The sequence below is a fragment of the Hyla sarda genome, chromosome 6 (assembly GCF_029499605.1).
Source record: "Hyla sarda isolate aHylSar1 chromosome 6, aHylSar1.hap1, whole genome shotgun sequence".
NCBI lineage: Eukaryota > Metazoa > Chordata > Amphibia > Anura > Hylidae > Hyla > Hyla sarda.
In genome coordinates this window covers 31,542,455-31,565,366 of record NC_079194.1, presented here as the reverse complement: position 1 = coordinate 31,565,366, position 22,912 = coordinate 31,542,455, and the positions used below count along the sequence as shown (strand labels likewise).

Below are 22,912 nucleotides of genomic sequence, written 5' to 3'. Positions count from 1 at the left end.
GGAAAGGGTTACAGAGCAGGGCTGCCATGTTCCGCCAAGAGCAGTGAGTCAGCAGAGTGAGGGAGGGGGAGGAGTTCTCACAGTTCAGGCAGTCCTACGCCCTCTCCCTTTGAGACAATTGAAAAGAAATTGAGCAGCTGTAATATGCTATTTTAAGTGAAATATGGGTGAAAGAGACAGAAATTACATGTACGTGATCAGGATGAGATACTGAGTAGCATATAACAGGTTTTTTTGTGGGATCTGACAGGTACGCTTTAAGGAAAATTGCTCTATAAAAATCACATTAACGGAATAATTTACATTTATCAAACTGTACTGCAAACACCAAAATATCATATTTATGTAAGAAGAACAAATATGGAAAGCCCAGCCTTACTCAGTTTTTTCATGCACTCCCTCAGACGCATTTCCAGGCCCAGAACCCTTTGGTGCAGGTCTTCATAGTCAAACGCTCCAATCTCATGCTGAATGGTGGTGAGAATGCCGGTGAGGTTCCGGATCTCTTCTTTGAACTGTGTGATCAGCCGAGCATCTGTCTTATATTGCTCCAAGACTGGAATTAGTGGCTGCAGTTCATCCATTTTTTCTTTCAGATCCTATAAGAAAGAGTCTCAATGTTGTAATGAAATCGCAGGAGAGGTTTTGGTAAATAAGTGAATGGCAGATCGAAAAAACAGTCAAACGTTTATAGAAAGTAGACTTATCAGTAGAGATGAGCGAACAGAACACATAGAATCTGCATTCGGTCAGAACATAGCTAGAAGTTCAGTTCAGCTTTGGGCAGTTCGGTTTGGCAGGGGGTACTTCTCTGGAAAACTTTTTTTTTTTTTAAATCAAGTGGTGCTAGAAAGTTAAACCGATTTGACAATTACTTCTATTTAAAAATCATAACCCTTCCAGTACTTATCAGCTGCTGAATACTACAGAGGAAGTTATTTTCTTTTTTGCTTGACCACAGTGCTTTCTGCTGACACCTCTGTCCATTTTAGGAACTGTCCAAAGGAGGAGAAAATTCCCATAGCAAACCTCTCTTGTTCCGGACAGTTCCTGACATGAACAGATATGTCAACAGAGAGCACTTGTGGTCAGGCAGAAAGGAATTTTAAAAATAAAAGAACGTCCTCTGTAGTACATCAGTTGCTATACAGCAGCTGATAAGTACTGGAAGGATTAAGATTTTTCAATAGAAGTAATTTACAAATCTATTTAACTTTCTGGCACCAGTTGATTTAAAAGAAAATGTTTTCCAGTAGCGTACCCTTTTATACAATATCAGACACATGGCTTAAAGGAGAAGGAGGAAGGATCCCATGACCTTAGGGAAATCCCATATTGCCTTTCAAACAGCTCTTTTAGCCAATCAGAAGGAAGTATAGTGGTGTGACTTCCTAGCTTCAGCAGCCATTTTAGAGATAGCAGGTGTTAGGAGAAGATCTCTGTGAGGGACAGTGAGCAGTGAACAACACAAAGAGGAGTAGGAGACATATATATAAAAATTGTAGTAAAGCAGTAGAGAGTGTTCTGCATCTGTCCTGTCAGTGCAAAATCTGATTTTATTGGAAGTTGTGTGACAAGTAATTTTGTTTTACACTAATTGTGAAAAGGCCACAGGCTTTGGATTATGTGTATGCTACCTGTTGGATTTTAAGGCAACCTAAAAAAGTCATGGAAGTTTTTATTGTAGAATCCAAATGAGGAGCAGTCGACACTAAGGATATAGGGAGGTTGCTCGAGGACGGGAAAGTCCATAGAATTGAAGAGATAGTCACGGCACTCCAATGCTTTCAAATCTTTAGTAGATTATTGATGCAACGCTCCTTGTATTGTAACTTTATGCATCAATAAACTACTAAAGATTTGAAAGCATTGGAGTGACGGAACTCTCTATTCAGTTATATGGAAGTTTTTCCTGGCTGCTGGATTCAACTTTTCTTCAGTGCCTTTGTGCATTCCTGGATAAGCTGTCCATTGCATGTATATTTTGGCATGCACAAACCCCTTGAATAGTGGTCTTGTCCTCATTTAAAATGTAATGAGTAATGAATACTCGGGAACGATACCTTCTCCTTGTGCCTCTGTACTTTGCATGACAGTCCCGGGCAAGCATTTATTAAAGGGGTAGTCTAGGGAACTGAATTTTTTAAACACTCATACCTTATCTACAGATAGGGGATGTGTCCCTGTACAGGACCCTGGCTACTTACGCATCCTCAGCACACTCCACCCCCACCTTCCTGGATGAAAACAAGTGACTGCCCTCTCAGGCAATCACCAACGGGACATTGCTGCGAGCAATGATTGGATGAGCGGGCCTTCACTTCCGTTCATCCAGAAAGTTGGAAAAAGCTTTGCTCCGAGGACATGTAAGTAGCCAGGGCCCCATACAGGAGATGGGGGGGGGGGGGGGATAAGGGGGTCCTGGCGGTCAGATGCCCCGCGATCAAACACTTCTATCTTATCCTGTGGATGGGGGATAAATTAATAAAAGTTGCAGCTGTTAACATCACCAGGGGGCATCTCTTTGCTCTGACCTGTTTTTGGCTGAGGTTAAGGCAGGCTGTAGACTCAGCCTGAAGATTGGCGGCATTGCCCCCTCATAACTCAAGTATTACTCAGGTATAAAGCATTTTCACCACTACCGTGACCAGGGAATACATTTATATGCCCTGCACCATTAAGGGGTTAATAAAATGAATGTTTTTTCGTTTTTTTCCCCTTTAGGTAGAACAGTCTAAGCCACGTGAATTATGACAGATCTGTCACAAGTGATATTGACTCGCACGCTTTAATTCATTACTTTGTACAGTTTATTCGCAATAATTAATTACATTGCAAGTCACACGTGGATACAAATGAGTCACCCGTGAGCGAGGATTAATAGTGTTAACCCTTGCTCCCTATGGCACGTTTACCTGAAAGTGACGCGTTAGAAGGGTTTTACGGTCTTCTTCAATCTGCCGAAACTTGGACCTGAGGCCCTTCATCTGAGTCTCCATCTTCTGCACGTACTGGAAATCCCTCTGCGTGCGCAAGTTCAACACTTCTATCGATTGTGACATGTTCTGCACCTGAACGATTGGGACAGCATATTAAATTACATTATTAAAATGAAAAGTAACAGGTTCATTTTCTAACATGCTAAGTAAGGATGACAATGCTGGGAGTTGTAGTTTTGCAACAGCTCTAGACACACTAGTTGGGAAACACTAAAGTATAGAGGGGCACTGGGCCAGAATGACCATACAAAAAAAGGACCTCCAGACACATTCCCTAGGTTGTAGGCCACTGTTGCCCAGTGAAGTTGGGAAATGGGAGCGATGCAGGACAGCAGTGAGCACCCCTGCTCACATCTGCACAGGCACAGTGGTTGGGTGGCATTGTGACATGACAGTGGCAGACTAACCAAATGTGCTGTGCACACCCACCCCCAGAGGTCTAGATTAGCCATTCCACCAGCCACCTCCAACCCAATTTCATGTTTATTTCACACCAGACAGATGACAAAAACAAGACCTTGCAATTCTTTGTCAGGAGATGTGTATGCTATATACATCTCTATGTGGCCGCCTAGTGGTTGTAATATAAATTGCATGTCACAAAAATGGTGCGGTTTTTTGGAAAACAAAAAAATAAACATAAAAAGTGGAACCATGTGATGTTATTCCTTTAGATAGGGAGGTGGTGTACTGTGGTGGAGTGTGCTCACCTGGATGTGTTGTACTGTGGGCACAACACCAATTTGCGTATATAGCCAACGACCAGTGGCTCAGTGGATCTGGAGTGCAGCCGACATCAGACCCGTCCTTCGGGCGGTAAAAATGATCAGGATTGGAGCTGGTGCAGGCTCAGCAGAGAAAGGGATGTGCTCACGGCTCTCTCCAAGAGAAATAAATACTTTCTAACCGTATCTAAGGACAGGTAAAATAACAATAATGTATTTAGCATAGATAGTGCACGGACAACGCGTTTCGAGGAGCGGGACCCCCTCTTCGTCAGGTCCAATGATTGGTAAGCAGGAACAATGGTGGGTTTTATACCGTATTTGCCTGCGAAAATAAAATTACATTTAAATGAACAGATTTAAAGCGTTCTCGTAATACACACATTTCAATGCATGGCAGTGGATCTATACGGTGACAGAAAAGAAAAGCTTTATATGCAAAAAATAACGTATATAACAGAGAATTATATACCCAAATGTAGAACCTGTGATGATCTTTTATTCTCATCTCTGTTCTAAGTGTCTGTTCCATGTGCACACTCCTATGTTCGTAATGGAACAGACACTTAGAGCAGAGATGAGAATAAAAGATCATCACAGGTTCTACATTTGGGTATATAATTCTCTGTTATATACGTTATTTTTTGCATATAAAGCTTTTCTTTTCTGTCACCGTATAGATCCACTGCCATGCATTGAAATGTGTGTATTACGAGAACGTTTTAAATCTGTTCATTTAAATGTAATTTTATTTTCGTGGGCAAATACGGTATAAAACCCATCATTGTTCCTGCTTGCCAATCATTGGACCTGACGAAGAGGGGGTCCCGGTCCTCGAAACGCGTTGTCCGTGCACTATCTATGCTAAATACATTATTGTTATTTTACCTGTCCTTAGATACGGTTAGAAATGATTTATTCCTCTTGGAGAGCGCCGTGAGGACATCCTTTTCTCTGCTGAGCCTGCACCAGCTCCAATCCATGTCACAAAAATGAACGGAGTTCTAACAGAAATGTGTGGGTGCAGTAAGGCTAGACCCATCTGTACTAATAATAGACTTGTGATTGACGCAATAAAAGAGCCCTAGTTTGTATGCAATGAGTGCGGATTCTTTCCATGATTCACAGCCGTCTGAATTAGAGGTCACTCCCATGTCCATACAGACAGAATGGGAATATTATTAGGACTCAATATAATCAAATCAGTTTAGTTGTTATTCATCCACTGTAAATAATCTGATATTTCCTCATCTGTTCCCTAATTTCTATAGTCTATGACATATTCTGAATTAATATCACCCCTCTCCCTGTAACGCAGCTGCGACCAAAAACACACAAACAAATGGGCTGCAGGAAAGTTTTTAACCATTTTATGCTCATTTTTTAATGCCTTATTAAGAAAAAAGCTTCTAGTAAAATGAACATAAGTTTAAATAATAATTAAAAATATTATAATAATAATTAATACACTTCTAGTAAAATAAACACAAGTTTAAATATTCAATAATTATGATATTAATAATATTTATAATAATAATAATTTGTTAACTTCTAGTAAAATGAACATAAGTTTATATATTAATAAAAATATATAATACACTTCTAGTCAAATGAACATAAGTTTAAATAATAATATAATTATTATTATTATAATTAAGACAATTAACAATAATAATTATATGTTTTTGTTGATATTATTATCATTATTATGTATTTACGTTGTCATTATCGCAGTTTTTAATGCAGCTTATGGAGAAGTATAAGTCTTTCCTTATATATTTTAGGTAGGGGGGGGGTCACACACTGAACTTTTTAGGAAAATGGTGCAGCTTTTTTTATTCTTATTTTTTTTTTGAGCCTTTGGCTCAAAAAAAAAAATAAGAATAAAAAAAGCTGCACCATTTTCCTAAAAAGTTCAGTGTGTGACCCCCCCCCCCCCTACCTAAAATATAATAAGAACTGGGTTGGGTTCACACAAGGGTGCAAAAACTTATATAAAAAAATACATGAAAACAGCAGCAATTCCTTAAATAATTGTGGGTAAAAAGACTGTTCTAAGGTGGTGGTTTCCAAATCATGCTGGGAGTTGTAGTTTTGCAACAGCTGGAGATGCAATGTTTTGGAAACTCTGTTCTAAGGAATACAGGATAAGGGTTAACTAATTGATCGGAGGGCGTCCGATCTCTAGCTCCCGCACTGATCACCAGAAAATAGGTCAATGGTACTCAGGGTGAATGGAGCAAACTGTTTGAAAATGACATTATTTCTCATCAATCTCATCATTTTTCATCAGTCGTTCCAGTCAATTTCCTAATGACCCCATTAGCAAAGCAAACAAATACAAATTATGATGACACAACTGATGAAGACTGATGGAGACTGATGAAGACTGTTGAAGACTGATGATAACTGATGAAGACTGATGGAGACTAATGGAGACTGTTGAAGATTGTTGAAGACTGATGGAGACTGATGGAGACTGATGGAGACTGACGGAGACTAAGGCTGGGTTCACACTAAGTTTGTAGTGTACGGGAACTGGATATGGCTGGGGGGAGCAAAAACCAGGCGCCCCCGTATCCCAGCCAGCCCCGGACCGTATATAATGCATTTCAATGAGCCGACCGCCTCATTTTTGCCCCATATCCAGTTTTCTGACTGGACCTAAACTGTGGTATACCACGGTTTAAGGTCCGGTTAGAGAACTGTATACGGGGCAAAAATGAGACAGCCAGAGTCAATGTTCAACTCCAGTCAACTCATTGAGATGCATTACATACGGGCCGGGTCTGGCTGGGATACGGGAGCGCCCGGTTTTTGCTACCCCCAGCCGTATCCGGTTCCCATATTGCAAAATTGTAGTGTGCACCGGCCCTAAAGGAGACTGATGCTAACTCATACAGTATTATCCATACGCAGATTTACAGGGATAGGATCTATCAGTGTCAACATAATGGAGAGGATGAAGAATTCATCAAATAGTTTACCCTGTTTTTTAGTCTAAATGTGTTTCATAAACAGTTGCCGCCAGTTTTCGTGCAACTTTTCATTTAGAGCATCTTAGAACCATTGTTGACGGCTTGAGAAGAGCATTTTTTATTTCTTTTTTGCAGTGGTTGGTGATTTATCAAGTGTGACTTGGACTGGAAAAAGTCGCAAATTTGTTGCACATGAGCTCTTTTACCCGCTAACTCAGACTAACTCCCACAAAAGCATCTAAACTGGCAGCATGCAGAGGTGCTGTGGTCATGTGACAAATTTAACAATTTGACATAAATTACCGTATTTTTCGCCGTATAAGACGCACTTTTTCTTCCCCAAAACTGGGGGAAAAAAGTCGGTGCATCTTATACAGCGAATACACACCTATCGTGGCGGTCCCTGCGGCCATCAACGTCCGGGACCGGCGGCTAATACAGGACATCACCCATCGCGGTGATGCCCTGTATTAACCCTTCAGACACGGCGATCAAAGCTGACCGCCGCGTCTGAAGGGAAAGTGACACTAACCCGGCTGTTCAGTCGGGCTGTTCGGGACCGCCGCGATTTCACCGCGGCGGTCCCGAACAGCCCGACTGAATAGCCGGGTTAGTGCTTACAGGACACCGGGAGGGACCTTACCTGCCTCCTCGGTGTCTTCTCCGTTCAGGGATCCCCTGTATGGCCGGCGCTCTCCTTCCTCGTCATCACGTCGTCGCGTACGTGCGTCGGCGTGCATAACGACGTGATGGCGGAGACAGAGAGCGAGGATACCCGGCCGGCAGCAGAGACGTTCCGGAGCGGCGGGGACAGCGATGGAGCGACATCCAGGACAGCGGTGACGGGTCCGGAGCGGCGGGGACACGTGAGTATCACCTCCTATGCAGTGGTCTTCAATCTGCGGACCTCCAGATGTTGCAAAACTACAACTCCCAGCATGCCCGGACAGCCAATGGCTGTCCGGGCATGCTGGAAGTTGTAGTTTTGCAACATCTGGAGGTCTGCAGGTTGAAGACCACTATTGGGTTCAAAATCTTTATTTTTTTTAGATTTTGCACCTATAAATTGGGTGCGTCTTATACGCCGGTGCGTCCTATAGGGCGAAAAATACGGTAAGTGCAGTGCGACATTTTATGAATTTGTTGCACGTCAAAATACAAAATCACCACCACCATAAGTAGACCCTAAATGATGAATTCCCCCCAATCTCTCTTTAATTCTATGTTATTTTTCTGGAAGCTTTACGGCTAGGTTTCCTCACAGGTTTATTTCTGGCGTTTGTTTTGGAAATCAACAACTGCAGTTTATGAGTAGTGTTGCTCACGAATATTCGCAATTCGAATATTATTCGCGAATATCGCATATTCGCGAATTCGCGAATTTCGCGAATATAGCGCTATATATTTGTAATTACGAATATTCGTTTATTTATTTATTTATTTATTTTTTTTTTCCACAGTACACATCACAGTGATCATCCCTCTCTGCTTCCAGCTTGTGTGGTGTAAAGAAGGCTGTAATACTACTGTGTGAGACTGGCGTGCGAAAAATCGCATATGCGAAAATTCGCATATGCTAATTTTCGTATATGCTAATTTTCGCATATGCGAATTTTGTATATGCTGATATTCACATATGTTAATTTTTCGCATACGCGAATGTTCGCATATGCGAAAATAAAACAAGAATATAACGAATATGCGAATATTCGCGAATATATGACGAATATTCGTCCATATATTCGCGAATATTCGCGAATTCGAATATGGCCTATGCCGCTCAACACTATTTATGAGCCAAAGCCAGCGGTGTATTCAAAAGGAATGGAAAATATAAAGGAAGGACTTACACTTCTCCTCCTTGATCCACTTCTGACTTTGGCCGCGGATTGTTCTTTTCTATCTAAGTGCTCTCTGATGACACCTGTCTCGGGAACTGTCCAGAGTAGAAGCAAATCCCCATAGCAAACCTCTATTACTCTGTGCAGTTCCCGAGACAAGCAGAGATGTCAGCAGAGAGCACTGTTGCCAGACAGAAAACAACAACTCAACTTCAGCAGCTGATAATTATTGGAAGGATTAAGATTTTTTTAATAGAAGTAATTTACAAATCTGTTTAACTTTCTGGAGCCAGTTGATATAAAAAAAAAAGTTTTTTCCTGGAATACCCCTTTAAAGTAGTACTCCACTCCTTAATATCTTATCCCCAATCCAGCGGCTGGAACCCCCCGCGATCTCTGGGCCAATGCTACTGCGTTCTGAACATAGAAGCTTGGATCTTCCGTGTTCGTGACGTCACACCCCCCCCCCGCCATTTATGTCTATGGGAGGGGATGTGACCCCAGTCATCTGGTGCATGGAGCATACTCCGCTTCGTGACGGATGACAGGTGACCACTGCGTGGGGTGACGTCACAAACACGGAAGCTATCCCCTTTGGATAGGGGATGAGATGTTTTGGGGTGTAGTACCCCTTTAAAGGGGTACTCCAGAGGAAAACATTTTTTTTTTTAAATCAACTGGTGCCAGAAAGTTAAACAGATTTGTAAATTACCTCTATGAAAAAAAATCTTAATCCTTCCAGTACTTATCAGCTGCTGTATGCTCCAGAGGAAGTTCTTTGCTTTTTGAATTTCCTTTCTGTCTGACCCCCCAGTGCTCTCTGCTGACACCTCTGTCCATGTCAGGAACTGTCCGGAGCAGGAGAGGTTTGCTATGGGGATTTGCTTCTACTCTGGACAGTTCCTGACATGGACAGAGGTGTCAGCAGAGAGCACTGTGGTAAGACAGAAAGGGAATTCAAAAAGAAAACAACTTTCTCCGGAGCATACAGCAGCTGATAAGTACTGGAAGGATTAATATTTTTTTAATAGAGGTAATTTACAAATCTGTTTAATTTACTGGCACCAGTTGACTAAAAAAAAAAAATAATAATTCTTTCCACCCCTTTAAAGGTTCCTATTAGAAAAGTTGGATGTGTATAGTGGGGACAGACAGGGAGGGGTGCAGGAAGTACTGGAAGGATTAAGATTATTTAATAGAAATAATTTACAAATCTGTTTAACTTTCTGGCACCAGTTGACTTAAAAAAAAAAAAAAAAAAATATATATATATATATATATATATATATATATATACCGTAAAAAAAAATTTCCACTCGAGTACCCCTTTAAGCTTTTACACCATCTCCAGTTTGCACAGCATCCTCCCTATAGTCTAGTGGTCTTAAACTGTGGCCCTCCAGATGTTGCAAAACTTCCACTCCCAGCATGCCCGGACAGCCAACGGCTGTCCGGGCATGCTGGGAGTGGAAGTTTTCCAACATCTGGAGGGCCACAGTTTGAGACCACTGCCATAGTCACTTTCCATAAAACAGGAAAATAATTTCACAAATTTTGCTTCTTTCCGCTCCCTTGGAAAGTGTATAATGTACGCTAGGTGCGCCATTTTGTACGCCAAACGGCAACATAATGTCGAATTTATTACAAGGTGTCCCATCCACATAGTAAATTCTGGCCACTGAACGTTTCATACCTGACTAAAACACTGCAGATGATAAACCCTCCCCCCCCCCCCTCCCCCCAAATCCATTTTCTACCTGAATGGCGAAATAGTCTGCCTTCTTAAAGGGTTAATATGTTGTCTGTAGAGGAGCAGGCAGAGGAGACACGTCTATCGGCGCACGCTTATAAATATGCGGAGGTGGCATTCTCCTTTACAGCTTCACGCTTCAGACTGTCACCATCTGGAAACTGAGACGTTGCACGCTCCCGCGCTGCTCCATTACGCCAATTTCTTTCAGGGACAAGAGACTGTCTGCACCGTGCACAGGCGGCGGAGCGTTCTCCATATCAGGGGTGTCTGAGGAGATGGAATATGAGAGCTCCACCATACTGAAGCCTTCAAAGATTGATGGATTTTCTTCCCGGTCCTGGCTGTAGAGTTTATTGGTAGCCTTATATTCACGTCTTGTAGGAATCGGATGCCTTACATGGGCTCTGTAATCAAATAATCGATATCTGTCCTTATTATGGTGGCGGCTCCTCATCCTCGCTCCTCATACAGCGTGCATTGTCAGGGAAAAGTTTATTCCCCACCGGAATCCAGACAAAAACCTTTGTTTAAAGGGGTACTCCTGTGGAAAGTGTTTTTTTTTTTTTTTTTTAAGTTAAACAGATTTGTAAATTACTTCTATATATAAAAAAAAAATCTTAATCCTTCCAGTACTTATTAGCTGCTGAATACTACAGAGGATAGAGGATAAGTGTCTGTTTGTGGGGGTCTAAGACCCCCGCGATCAGACCTTCGCGATCAGACACTTATCCCCTATCATGTAGATAGGGGATAAGATGTTCCGTACCGGAGTTCAGCTTTAAAGGGGTTCTCCGGTGCTCACACATCTTATCCCCTATCTAAAGGATAGGGGATAAGATGCCTGATCGTGGGAGTCCCGCCACTGGGGACCTCGGTGATCTTGAACGCAGCACCCCGTTTGTAATCAGTCTCCGGAGCGTGTTCGCTCTGGGTCTGATTACCGACGACCACCAGGCCGGCGGCGTGTGACGTCACTTCTCCGCCCCCGTGTGACTTCACGCTCCGCTCCTCAATGCAAGCCTACGGGAGGGGGCGTGATAGCTGTCATGCCCCCTCCCATAGGCTTGCATTGAGGAGCGGAGCGTGAGGTCACACGGGGGCGGAGGCGTGACGTCACACTCGTCGGTAAGCGGCGGGGGATAGGGGATAAGATGTCTAAGCACCGGAGAACCCCTTAAATGGCCCAGACATATTCAGCTGGTGACCAGGTTCTGGCCACTTCCTGCACGTACACGTTTATTCATCCATACTCCATAGCGCAGTACACCAAGTCACCAGTTGACTATTATTTTTGTACGTGAAAACACTCGGCACCATACTCCTAATACACAAGAGATGACCTTTGACCTCTACTGACCTTTTCTAAAAGCTGGCGGAGCTGTTTGCTTTTGGCATCTCTGGAACAAAGGTTCTGCTCCGGAGCCACCACGGTACAGATGCAGCGACCGTCGGGGTCCTGGGCCGAGCTGTAAACCTGCCATCCTTCCCGTGGGCTTATTTGTGTCTGCAACAGAAAAAGGGGATAAGGTTAAAATAAAGACTATAAGAAAGTTTAAAGGCAAAACAATATGGAATGATGTATGGAGCAACAAGAAGGTGGTGACAATATAAGTCAGTGGTGTGCAACCAGGGTGCCTCCAGCTGTTGCACAACTACAAATCCCAACATGCCCGGACAGCCAACTACAACTCCCAGCATGCCCCTCAGCTCACACAGAGTTATCCTCCGGCATACTGAAGGATTAAAAAACCCTGTGGTGGAGGAAACCTGTAGGGCAGTGTTTCCCAACCAGTGTGCCTCCAGCTGTTGCAAAACTGCAACTCCCAGCATGCCCTGTTTTAACCACTACTCTACAACTGATTATTTCACTAACATTTGTATAATGTAAAATTTATAATACAAAAAGTGACTTATTCACATTTATTACCATGTTTCTTTGGCATGAAATTTGCTTTCTTTTTACACCCATAGGAAACTATTACTATTGCATATACTGAACATTGAACAGTATTGATCAGTTTTATCAGCGCTCCATTATTACAAGCTGCCGGGGATGCCTGCAGTAAAGGAGCGCTGATCGGATGAAACAAAGGCAGGTAGGGACCCTCTGTCAGCAGATTGGGACCCCAAAATGTTGCTGTGGTGGTCCTGATCAGCTCCACTGAGCTACCAGCAACTAGATTGTTCCCCATAGATCGGTATAGATAGATATGCCCTTCCATTCTGAGATATGTGGGATTGTAGTTTGTCTAACAATTCAGTTAATAGTCATGTGGGCGTGAACTTGTATTGGGTTTAAGTAATAGACATTCACACCCTCCAATGTTACCATACACAACCCCTGACTGTACAATCCCGCCCATCACTTGATCACTCCCATTCTTAAAATTAAGTTCACGCCCATCTGACTATTAACTGAATTATTAAGCTATAAACCCACATAATTCAGGAATGGGAGGATGTATCAATAAGCTGTAAAAACGTGAGTGATCAGAGCACCATTGGCTACATAATGATAATAACATACATCTTTTTTGGAGTAGCCACAAGTCCTCTTTAATAAAAAGCTAAGGCTGGACACATTTAACTATGGAAGAAAAAACAAAACAACTTGTCCTTCAAAAACAAGCCCTCATATGGAGAACAAAATAAATAAAATCACTCTTGCCAAAAATCGCTGTAGCGGGAAGAGGTGAACGTGATTCTAATCCACTTGTGATACAGCCAGCATGCACAAGGTTAACTGTGCTTGGAGAAGAAAATTTACATTGTGTCTCTGTGACTTTTCCAAAACGACTCGTAAAGCCGAACAATGTGACACCGTTTTAATATCTGACCCATCTATCCGCGTGATACGAGGAATCGGTCATAAACAAGTTTAATGAGCCTGACATTGAGATCAAAATAGATTGTTCTACGAGAGGTTAATGAAAATCAGCGGCTGATTAAAGCGTCTGGTTATGAATTGTGTCATTAAGAGCCAACGCTAGATCAATAATAAGCCCAGAGCCGACCACGGCACGAAGAACCTTACAAGAAGTCAAGTGTATCCTCACCATGGAGAAGAAGGCTACTGAGGAAGCGGTGCCAAGACTCGATGACACATTAAAGGGGTTATCCATCATATGGTGATTTTAGTACTTACCTGCCAAACAGTAATGGACATGCTATGAAAGGATCCGTGGTTGTCTTGGAGCCAAATGGCTGTGTTGTGCTTCCACTATAACGCTGCTGATTTCTTTTTGTGAAATGACTATTTCCTATTGGAGTTTCCTCCCTCCAACTACAAGTCCCAGGATCCCTTGTTTGTAAATGGGAGGTCACATTTCTCCCTCCCACACATCAGCTGCCCCACCCATATAAGCACATGTGTGCTGCCTTCCATGCTGTGCTGTAAACAATAGACCAGTGTTTTCTAACCAGGGTGCCTCCAGCTGTTAAAAACTACAATTCACTGCAGAATGATCTCCCTCCCACTCAGCAGTCACTTCACCCATTGAAGCACAGACATGCTCCCTTTCTAGTGATGTAATGACTCGGGACGCACTGCAACCTGGGAAAACCTGAGACAACACTCATTTTGTATGCTGTTAAAAATAAACACTGGGGCAAAAATCACATAAGAATTGCAAAACCACCATCAAACACAGGTACAGACACTATATTGTGAACTACACTAACTTTACAGCCCCTGTAGCATAGTCAAATAAAAAAACTTGGAATACTGCTTTGAGGCATGAGAAAGACTAAGTATATTGTGGAAGTCGCAGAGTAGTTGCTCTTCTAAGCAGACATTACCATTGGGATACAGAAGAGATACAAAGCTTTTTTCCTGACCTAGAAGAAGAGAAATGATCTGGGTCTAGGATGGGGATTCTTGCAGAGTGAATTAGTCTCTAGAAGCCTCTGACAGATTTTCCCTAACACTGACTAAATGACCATTATCTCTTGGAGAGTTACATTCTCCTGCGTGTGACACCAATAAGTGAGGACAGCTCCTCAGATGTAAACATCCTTAAAGGGACTGTGCTGCCTACATTTCAGTTCACTCATTTAAAGGGGTTATCCAGGAATAGAAAAACAGAGCTACTTTCTTTCAAAAACTGCTCCACGTCTGTCTCCAGGTTGGGTGTGGTTCTGCAGCTCAGTTCCATTGAAGTGAATGGAGCCAAGTTGTAAAACCTAACCCAACCTGGAGACAGACGTGGAGCTGTTTTTGAAAGAAAGTAGCTCTGTTTTTCTATTCTGGATAACCCCTTTAAGCCACATAATGTTACATTGTATTACATTTTGTTAAATCCTTTTTTTTTTGGGTACATTTTTATAGGAGCGGCCATCTTGTGTGAGCTGCTTTTAACAGCATTCAGAGATATGCTTTACAGCAGCCACATGGATCATAGAAACCATAGCTGACGTATTCACTTCTATGGGAGAGTGTTGAAGAGAGGTAAGTGTGAAGGGGGAGCTGTGACCATCACCTATTGTGAATAGTGGTTTCTGCTTTATCTATATATATATATTGGTGTTCATTTTCATTGTAATCCTGCCTTTGATGATAAGTAGGTGGAGTTTGCTGAGAACTAACCTGTATGGGACAGTAAGTACCAGCATATTATTAGGCTTAGTGGCCAGAGTGTTTTCATTTTTTTATTTTAGATTTTTGTAAATGATTGTGTGGGCTGCCATCTTACACGAGCTACTATTAAAAGCATTTAGCAGCTACATGGATCCGAGGAACCTATAGTCGGGAGCTGACTCATTGACTTCTATGGGAGAGTGTTTCACAGAGGAAAAAGGAGAGGAGCTGTGACCATAACTGTATTGACTGGTTCTGTCTGCACCTTTAGGGTTAATTCTGCATAGCTCTGTTGTTTATGTTACTGGGACAACTCCCTGAGCTGCTTGGGCGTGGTTGGAGTTTCTTCCCAGCCTATCTCTACTTTGGTGTCTTCTTGCAATCAGGAATTTTCTTTTACCTACACTCTCATATATATATATATATATATATATATATATATATATATATATATATATATATATATATAAGGAATTCACTTTCTCTTGTGCTTTGCTTGTGAAAGTTACCTGTTGACTGAAGCTAGCATTCCTTATATCTCTATTGTCTATTTTGATACTCTGATCTTTTGGCTTGGTTCTTGACTTCTCTTCTGGTATTTGCTTTGTTACTTCGCTTCCTCCTGTTACCAACTTTGGCTAAGAATAACTTTGCTTTGACTTTGTGTTTGTCTTAGTGTATCTCTGGTAGTTTGTGTGCCTCCAGCTGTTCCCCGACTCCTACTGTTTTGTAGTTTATAATTCTGACTCTGTCTGTCTCTGCAGGTAGTAGGTAGGGAACATCCTCACAGTTGTGGACCCGTTGTTTAGGATGGGTAGACAAATAGGCAGGGACAGAGGACGTGGGCAAGATTAGGGCTTCACACAATCCCTGCCCAACGTGACAACAACGTTTTAAAAAAGGTTGATTCTGCAGTATCTATATATAGGTATTACTTTTTGTTGTAATCCTGCCAGTGATAATACTGAAGAGGAGACCTGAGAACTGATCTCTACAGAATTGTAAGTATCAGCATATTATTAGGCTTAGTGGCCAGAGTGAACACTGCAAGATTTCAGGATTGTTCTAAAATATGAATACTACAACATAAAATTTTATTAAAGTACCAACAATTCTTGCAAAATATTTAGAACATAGAAACTCAATTTCAACAATGGGTCAGTTTCTGATTACAAATTATTTTTAACCAAATTCCATATTTTTCACCTTTTTTTTAAATATTAAAAACAGATAATGATACATATTCTCTTGTTAATAGCTTTACACCACCCTTTTTATATGGACAACCCCTTTAAAGGGGTACTCCAGTGGAAAAAAAGTATTTTTTCATATTAACTGGCTCCAGAAAGTTAAACAGGTTTGTAAATTACTTCTATTAAAAAATCTTAACCCTTCCAGTACTTATCAGTTGCTGTATGCTACAGAGGAAGTAGTATAGTATAGTATAGTTGTCCATAGTAGGAGCAAATCCCCATAGCAAACCTCTCCTGCTCTATTCAATTCCTAACAAACAGATGTGTCAGCAGAGAGCACTGTGGCCAGACAGAAAAGAACATCTCAACTTCCACTGAAGCATAAAGCAGCTGATAAGTACTGGAAGGATTAAGATTTTTTTAATAGAAGTAATTTACAAATCTGTTTAAAGGGGTATTCCAGGGCAAAACTTTTTTTTTTTATATATATCAACTGGCTCCGGAAAGTTAAACAGATTTGTAAATTACTTCTATTAAAAAATCTTAATCCTTCCAATAGTTATTAGCTTCTGAAGTTGAGTTGCTGCTTTCTGTCTAACTGCTTTCTGATGACTCACGTCCCGGGAGCTGTCCAGCTCCTATGGGGATATTCTCCCATCATGCACAGCTCCCGGGATGTGACATCACTCCATGCTCCTGTTTCATAGGGGATAAGTTCATTTTTGCCAGAGTACTCCTTTAACACCATGATCTTTTTCAAGGCAACATTTCCAGCATGTTGTTTCCTTTATATATGTTTTAGTGGCCGGCACTCTGTGTGTAATGTAGAGTTCTAAATGACAAATAATAATATAAAACCGTAGCACCAACCCCTCCTATGCTCCCATTGTTTACCAGCATTAAAATGCTACTGTCTCTGCCCAAATATATAGTTTTAAAAGCCAGGTTTTTAGTGTTTTGCTATTATTGCAGTGATACATTATTTATTTGTCACATTTAAACATTTTCACTGTGTTCTAACACAAAGTAACGTCTTGTTGTTTCTGTCAGTGTGAAAGGCTTTACTGCCGTGTATTATTATAGAAAAATAACCCTGGGAGCCTTCAGTCAGCGAGAAACCTCTGATCCTTCCAGCTACTTCTGTCTTTAGGAGTGAAATTTGTGTACCGCAGCCCCTGACACTTTACAGTGATCCCTCAACTTACAATGGCCTCAACATCCAATAGTTTCAACATATAAGGGTCTTTTCTGGACCATTGTAACTTGAAACCAGACTCAACATACAATGTACAGACAGTACAGATCTGTGACACGTGTCAATGGATGGAAGAACCGACCAATCATGGTCAATTTACTGGTAAAACACCTGTATTACTGAAGCGTATGCACTGACTGGTGTCTGGTAGCGCCCTCTACAGTACAGGGAGGTATTACATGTTCTGTACTACTCTTTACCTGTATTACTGAAGTGCATGCACTGACTGGTGTCTGGTAGCGCCCCCTACAGTACAGGGAGGTATTACATGTTCTGTACTCTTTACCTGTATTCCTGAAGCGTATGCACTGACTGGTGTCTGGTAGCGCCCCCTACAGTACAGGGAGGTATTACATGTTCTGTACTCTTTACCTGTTTTACTGAAGTGCATGCACTGACTGGTGTCTGGTAGCGCCCCCTACAGTACAGGGAGGTATTACATGTTCTGTACTACTCTTTACCTGTATTACTGAAGTGTATGCACTGACTGGTGTCTGGTAGCGCCCCCTACAGTACAGGGAGGTATTACATGTTCTGTACTACTCTTTACCTGTATTACTGAAGTGTATGCACTGACTGGTGTCTGGTAGCGCCCCCTACAGTACAGGGAGGTAATACATGTTCTGTACTCTTTACCTGTATTACTGAAGTGCATGCACTGACTGGTGTCTGGTAGCGCCCCCTACAGTACAGGGAGGTATTACATGTTCTGTACTACTCTTTACCTGTATTACTGAAGTGTATGCACTGACTGGTGTCTGGTAGCGCCCCCTACAGTACAGGGAGGTATTACATGTTCTGTACTACTCTTTACCTGTATTACTGAAGTGTATGCACTGACTGGTGTCTGGTAGCGCCCCCTACAGTACAGGGAGGTATTACATGTTCTGTACTCTTTACCTGTATTACTGAAGTGCATGCACTGACTGGTGTCTGTTAGCGCCCCCTACAGTACAGGGAGATATTACATGTTCCGTACTCTTTACCTGTACCAGGGTTAGCTGCTCCTTAGGACACCAGGTGAGGGCAGCTCCATGTTACTTTTTTAGGACATTGCCTGTACAATACAGGACCTCGAAGAAGCTCCTGTCCTCTACATAGACCAGTGTTTCCCAAGCAGGGTGCCCCCAGCGGATGCAAAACTACAACTCCCAACATGCCCGGACAGCCTTTGATTTACAGCTCCAGCAGATCTTTATTTCTTTTATAAGGAAGGATTTGCTTCATCTATATTAGTTATCTACTTATTTTTCTTTAATCCTCACTTTTTCCTATTTTTGGATGACATTTTGGGGCTTCAGAACCAATTATCAGGTTTCCATAGAGTTCTGGTCTCAACATACAACGGTTTCAACATACAATGGCCGTCCCAGAACCAATTAATATTGTAACTTGAGGGACCACTGAACCTTGTTTATTCTTGCCCTTTCCAATAGCCTTGTGGAACTGCACAAAATACAGAGAGGTGTCATAATGATTTCTGCTCAGACATGTGTATAAAATGTGGCATACCTATAAGCGCCAAAGGATAGTACTGAAGCAACAGGCTCATTCAACATGGGCATTAAAAGGGTTACTCTGGAGGAAAAGAATGTTTTCAGATAAACTGTTGCCAGAAAGTTACAAATATTTGCAAATTACTTCTATTTAAAAATATTAATCCTTCCAGTACTTATCAGTTGCTGTATGCTTCAGAGGAAGTTGTGTATTTCTTCCCAGTCTGACCACAGTGCTCTCTGCTGCCTCCCCTGTTGGTTTCAGGAACTGTCCAGAGCAGGATAGGTTTGCTATGGGGATTTGCTTGTACTCTGGACAGATCCTGACATGGACAGCGGTGTCAGCAGAGAGCACTGGGGTCAGACTGGAAAGAACTACACAACTTCCTCTGGAGCATACAGCAGCTGATAAGTACTGGAAGGCTCAAGATTTTTTTTTTTTTTTAAACAGGAGTAATTTACAAATCTGTATAACAACTTTCTGCCACCCATTGATAAAAAAAAACATCTCCTCCCCCCCCCCCCCCCCCCTGGAGTACCACTTTAAGATAAAAAAATAAATTAAATTACTGTAGAGATTGAAACGACGATAAACAAAATAATGATAAAGATGCCCATACAACTTAAAAGGCAATCGGCTGAACACTTATTCAGCTGGCAGCTATTGCTCTTGACCCCCCCCCCGACCCCCCCCCCGCCCCCCCCCCATGAACATGCACGCTCGTTTTGGGTAAGTGTGCTTGTTTTCAGTGTGGAAATCAAAGCGAGCCTCTGCCACACCTCTGGTAGCAGCTTATCTTATGAGAAAACATCCAAGATGCCCGATCATTATTGTCATTGACATGTGCTTATAAGGTAGAGTCAAAACTCCAACATACACTTAAGATAGTTAGTCTGTCCACCCAAAATGTTTTTGTTCAAGCAGAACAAAAAATGTACCAACCAGAATACCAGAGGGTTCTTCTGGTTCCCAAGCTCTCACACATTAACACTGTAAACACACAGGGCGCACATGTATGCCCCCGGTCGTGTTCAGGGTATATAAAGCACACTCTTGAGCCAGTGAGTAACAGCTGCTATCAGCAGCCGGGACTCACTACAAATGCCAGATGTCGGTGGGATTGACTATGTCCGGCATTATCCCTTAGATGTTGCAATCAAAGTGGAAAAGTGTTAAAGCGAAGGGGTCGGCCAGTAAGGAGGGCTGTTCGGGACCTCCACAGAGCTATCACATGGTCTCAGTTAGGATGGTGGCTGTCAACTCTGTGCTATCGGATTTTTGCTCTGATCATACAATCTGCCTCTGCAGGGTGTGTAAGCAGAACGCCGATAAGGGTGCATTCACACCACGTTTTAGCTATACAGGGACCCCTTCTTATTCATTTGAATGAGCCGACTGAAGTCAAACAGTGACTCTGGTCGGCTCATTTTTGCCCCGTATCCGGTTTTCTGACCGGACTGAAAACCGCGATATGCTAAAACGTGGTGTGAATGCACCCTAACACTCATCAGTGCAGTGCTATGGCATAACATTGACCCCTATTATCAATCGAATAATTGCAAGTAACTAGTCTAAAAATAATAAAGAATAATGAATGTTGCAGAAATATCCATACTGTTAAAATATAATATTAATGAGATGACACGGAGAATGGCGTAAATGTAAAAGAATTTCCAAATGGCAAAATTGCTGATTTTTAATCACTTCATATATCAGAAAAAAATATTAAAAAGCGATCAATAAGTCTTATTTTAACACCTTTAGGACCACGGGCGTAATGGTACGCCCTTGGTCTTAGGTGTTAAGGGCCGAGGGCATACCTTTACGCCCTGGTCCCGTTACCGGTGTTTGAAGTGTGCTCACGATCGCGGATGTCCACCTTTACCAGTGGGTCCCTGGCTGCTGATAGCAGCCGGGACCTGCCGGGAATGACGCCAGCATGACGCGATCATGGTGTCGCGTAACTGTACGTCATGGTGCGCTAAGTACCACGTCACCATGAGGAAATTTACGTCCATTGTCGTTAAGGGGTTAAAGGGGTACTCTAGTGGAATTTTATTTTTTCATTTTAACTGTCTCCAGAAAGTTAAACAGGTTTGTGAATTACTTCTATTAAAAAATCTTAACCCTTCCAGTACTTATCAGCTGCAGCTGAAGTGTGCTCACGAGCTGAGCACGCTTCAAACCCAGTGAGTCCCAACTCAGCCAAGACCCACAGTTAATGCCGGGCATCGCCGATCGGGCCCATATCCAGCATTAATCCTTTAGACGCCGCAATCAAAGTTGATTGCGGCATCTAAAATGCAAGTGAAACGATCATGGCAGCTCAGGGGAGCTGATCGGGACCATCGCAAAAAAATAGCGATGTCCCGATCAGCTGATGTGGACGGTGGGAGGGGCATTTCCTGACTCCTTGCCGTCCGATCAGTCCTCTGCTGCTCCAGGAAGCTTCAGCAGGCTGGAGCAGCAGAGCACCGATAACACTGACCAATAGTATGCTATGGCATAACATTGATCAGTGTATGCAATCAAAAGATTGCCCCTTGGGGACAACATTTTTTAAAAGTGTCGAGAAAAAAAGTTAAAAAAATGAATTAACCCCTTCCTAGTAAAAGTTTTCCTATTTTTTAAATAAAGTAATGTAATAAAAATAATCCTAAAAATAATCATATGTGGTACCGCCGCGTGCATAAATGTCCAAACTATTAAAATATAATGTTAGTTATACCACACAGTCGATGGCGAATACGTAAAAAAAATACCAGTCCATAGAAAAATTTATAAAATGCGATCAAAAAGTCCCATCAAAATAAAAATGAGACCGATAATAACTACAGATCACAGTGCAAAAAATGAGCCTCATATACCCCTGTATACGGAAAAATAAAAAAAGTTATAGGGGTTATTTTAATTTAACTTTCTGGCACCAGTTAATTAAAAGAAATATATATATATATATATATATATATATATATATATATATATATATATATTCTCTACCGGAGTACCCCTTTATGGTAAATATCTGTCTTTTTTCCAATGTGATTTTTGCCCTTGACCTTCAAAATGTAATAAAAAGCACAAAAAGGCACCATGTGAACACGGCCTTACTCCCCTGCTATCCTGCAGTAATAAACATCTTTTATTGACTCTTTCTTTATTTCCTGTTGCACAGAACATGGAACAAAAATAATTCACTATCCTCCAGAGAACAGAGAAGAACATTTTTAATATTTCTCTAGAGCAGTGATCTTCAACCTGCGGCCCTCCAGATGTTGCAAAACTACAACTCCCAGCATGCCCGGACAGCCAACGGCTGTCCGGGCATGCTGGGAGTTGTAGTTTTGCAACATCTGAAGGGCCGCAGGTTGTAGACCACTGCTCTAGGGAATCAATCCTGGAGCATGTGCTATAGATGTTCAAGGATATGTAGACTTCTCTGGATGTGCTCCACAATCTAAAAATTTTTTTAAATTTTTTTTTACTTTAACCCCTTAAGGACTCAGCCCATTTTGGCCTTAAGGACTCAGACAATTAAATTTTTACGTTTTCATTTTTTCCTCCTCGCCTTCTAAAAATCATAACTCTTTTATATTTTCATCCACAGACTAGTATGAGGGCTTGTTTTTTGCGCCACCAGTTGTCCTTTGTAATGACATCACTCATTATATCATAAAATGTATGGCGCAACCAAAAAACACTATTTTTGTGGGGAAATTAAAACGAAAAACACAATTTTGCTAATTTTGGAAGGTTTCGTTTTCACGCCGTACAATTTATGGTAAAAATGACATGTGTTCTTTATTCTGAGGGTCAATACGATTAAAATGATACCCATTATTACAAACTTTTATATTATTGTTGCGCTTAAAAAAAATCACAAACTTTTTAACCAAATTAGTACGTTTATAATCCCTTTATTTTGATGACCTATAACTTTTTTATTTTTCCGTATAAGCGGCGGTATGGGGGCTCATTTTTTGCGCCATGATCTGTACTTTTTTTTCATACCACATTTGCATATAAAAAACATTTAATACATTTTTTATAATTTTTTTTAATAAAATATATTAAAAGTATAAAAAAGTAGGAATT

At 41.6% G+C, this 22,912-nt stretch overlaps 1 protein-coding gene across 2 annotated transcripts in view; it reads right to left on the bottom strand.

The window, feature by feature from the left end:
* OLFM3 (olfactomedin 3) overlaps positions 1-22,912 on the bottom strand; it is a 245,936-nt gene that overhangs the window by 21,967 nt on the left and 201,057 nt on the right. For both annotated transcript variants that reach the window (XM_056523435.1, XM_056523434.1), the window contains exons 2-4: positions 11,654-11,800; positions 2,916-3,071; positions 380-599 (exon numbers count right to left, since the gene is read on the bottom strand). In XM_056523435.1, coding sequence (XP_056379410.1) covers positions 380-599; positions 2,916-3,071; positions 11,654-11,800 — 523 coding nt within the window. The remainder of the gene's footprint in view (positions 1-379; positions 600-2,915; positions 3,072-11,653; positions 11,801-22,912) is intronic.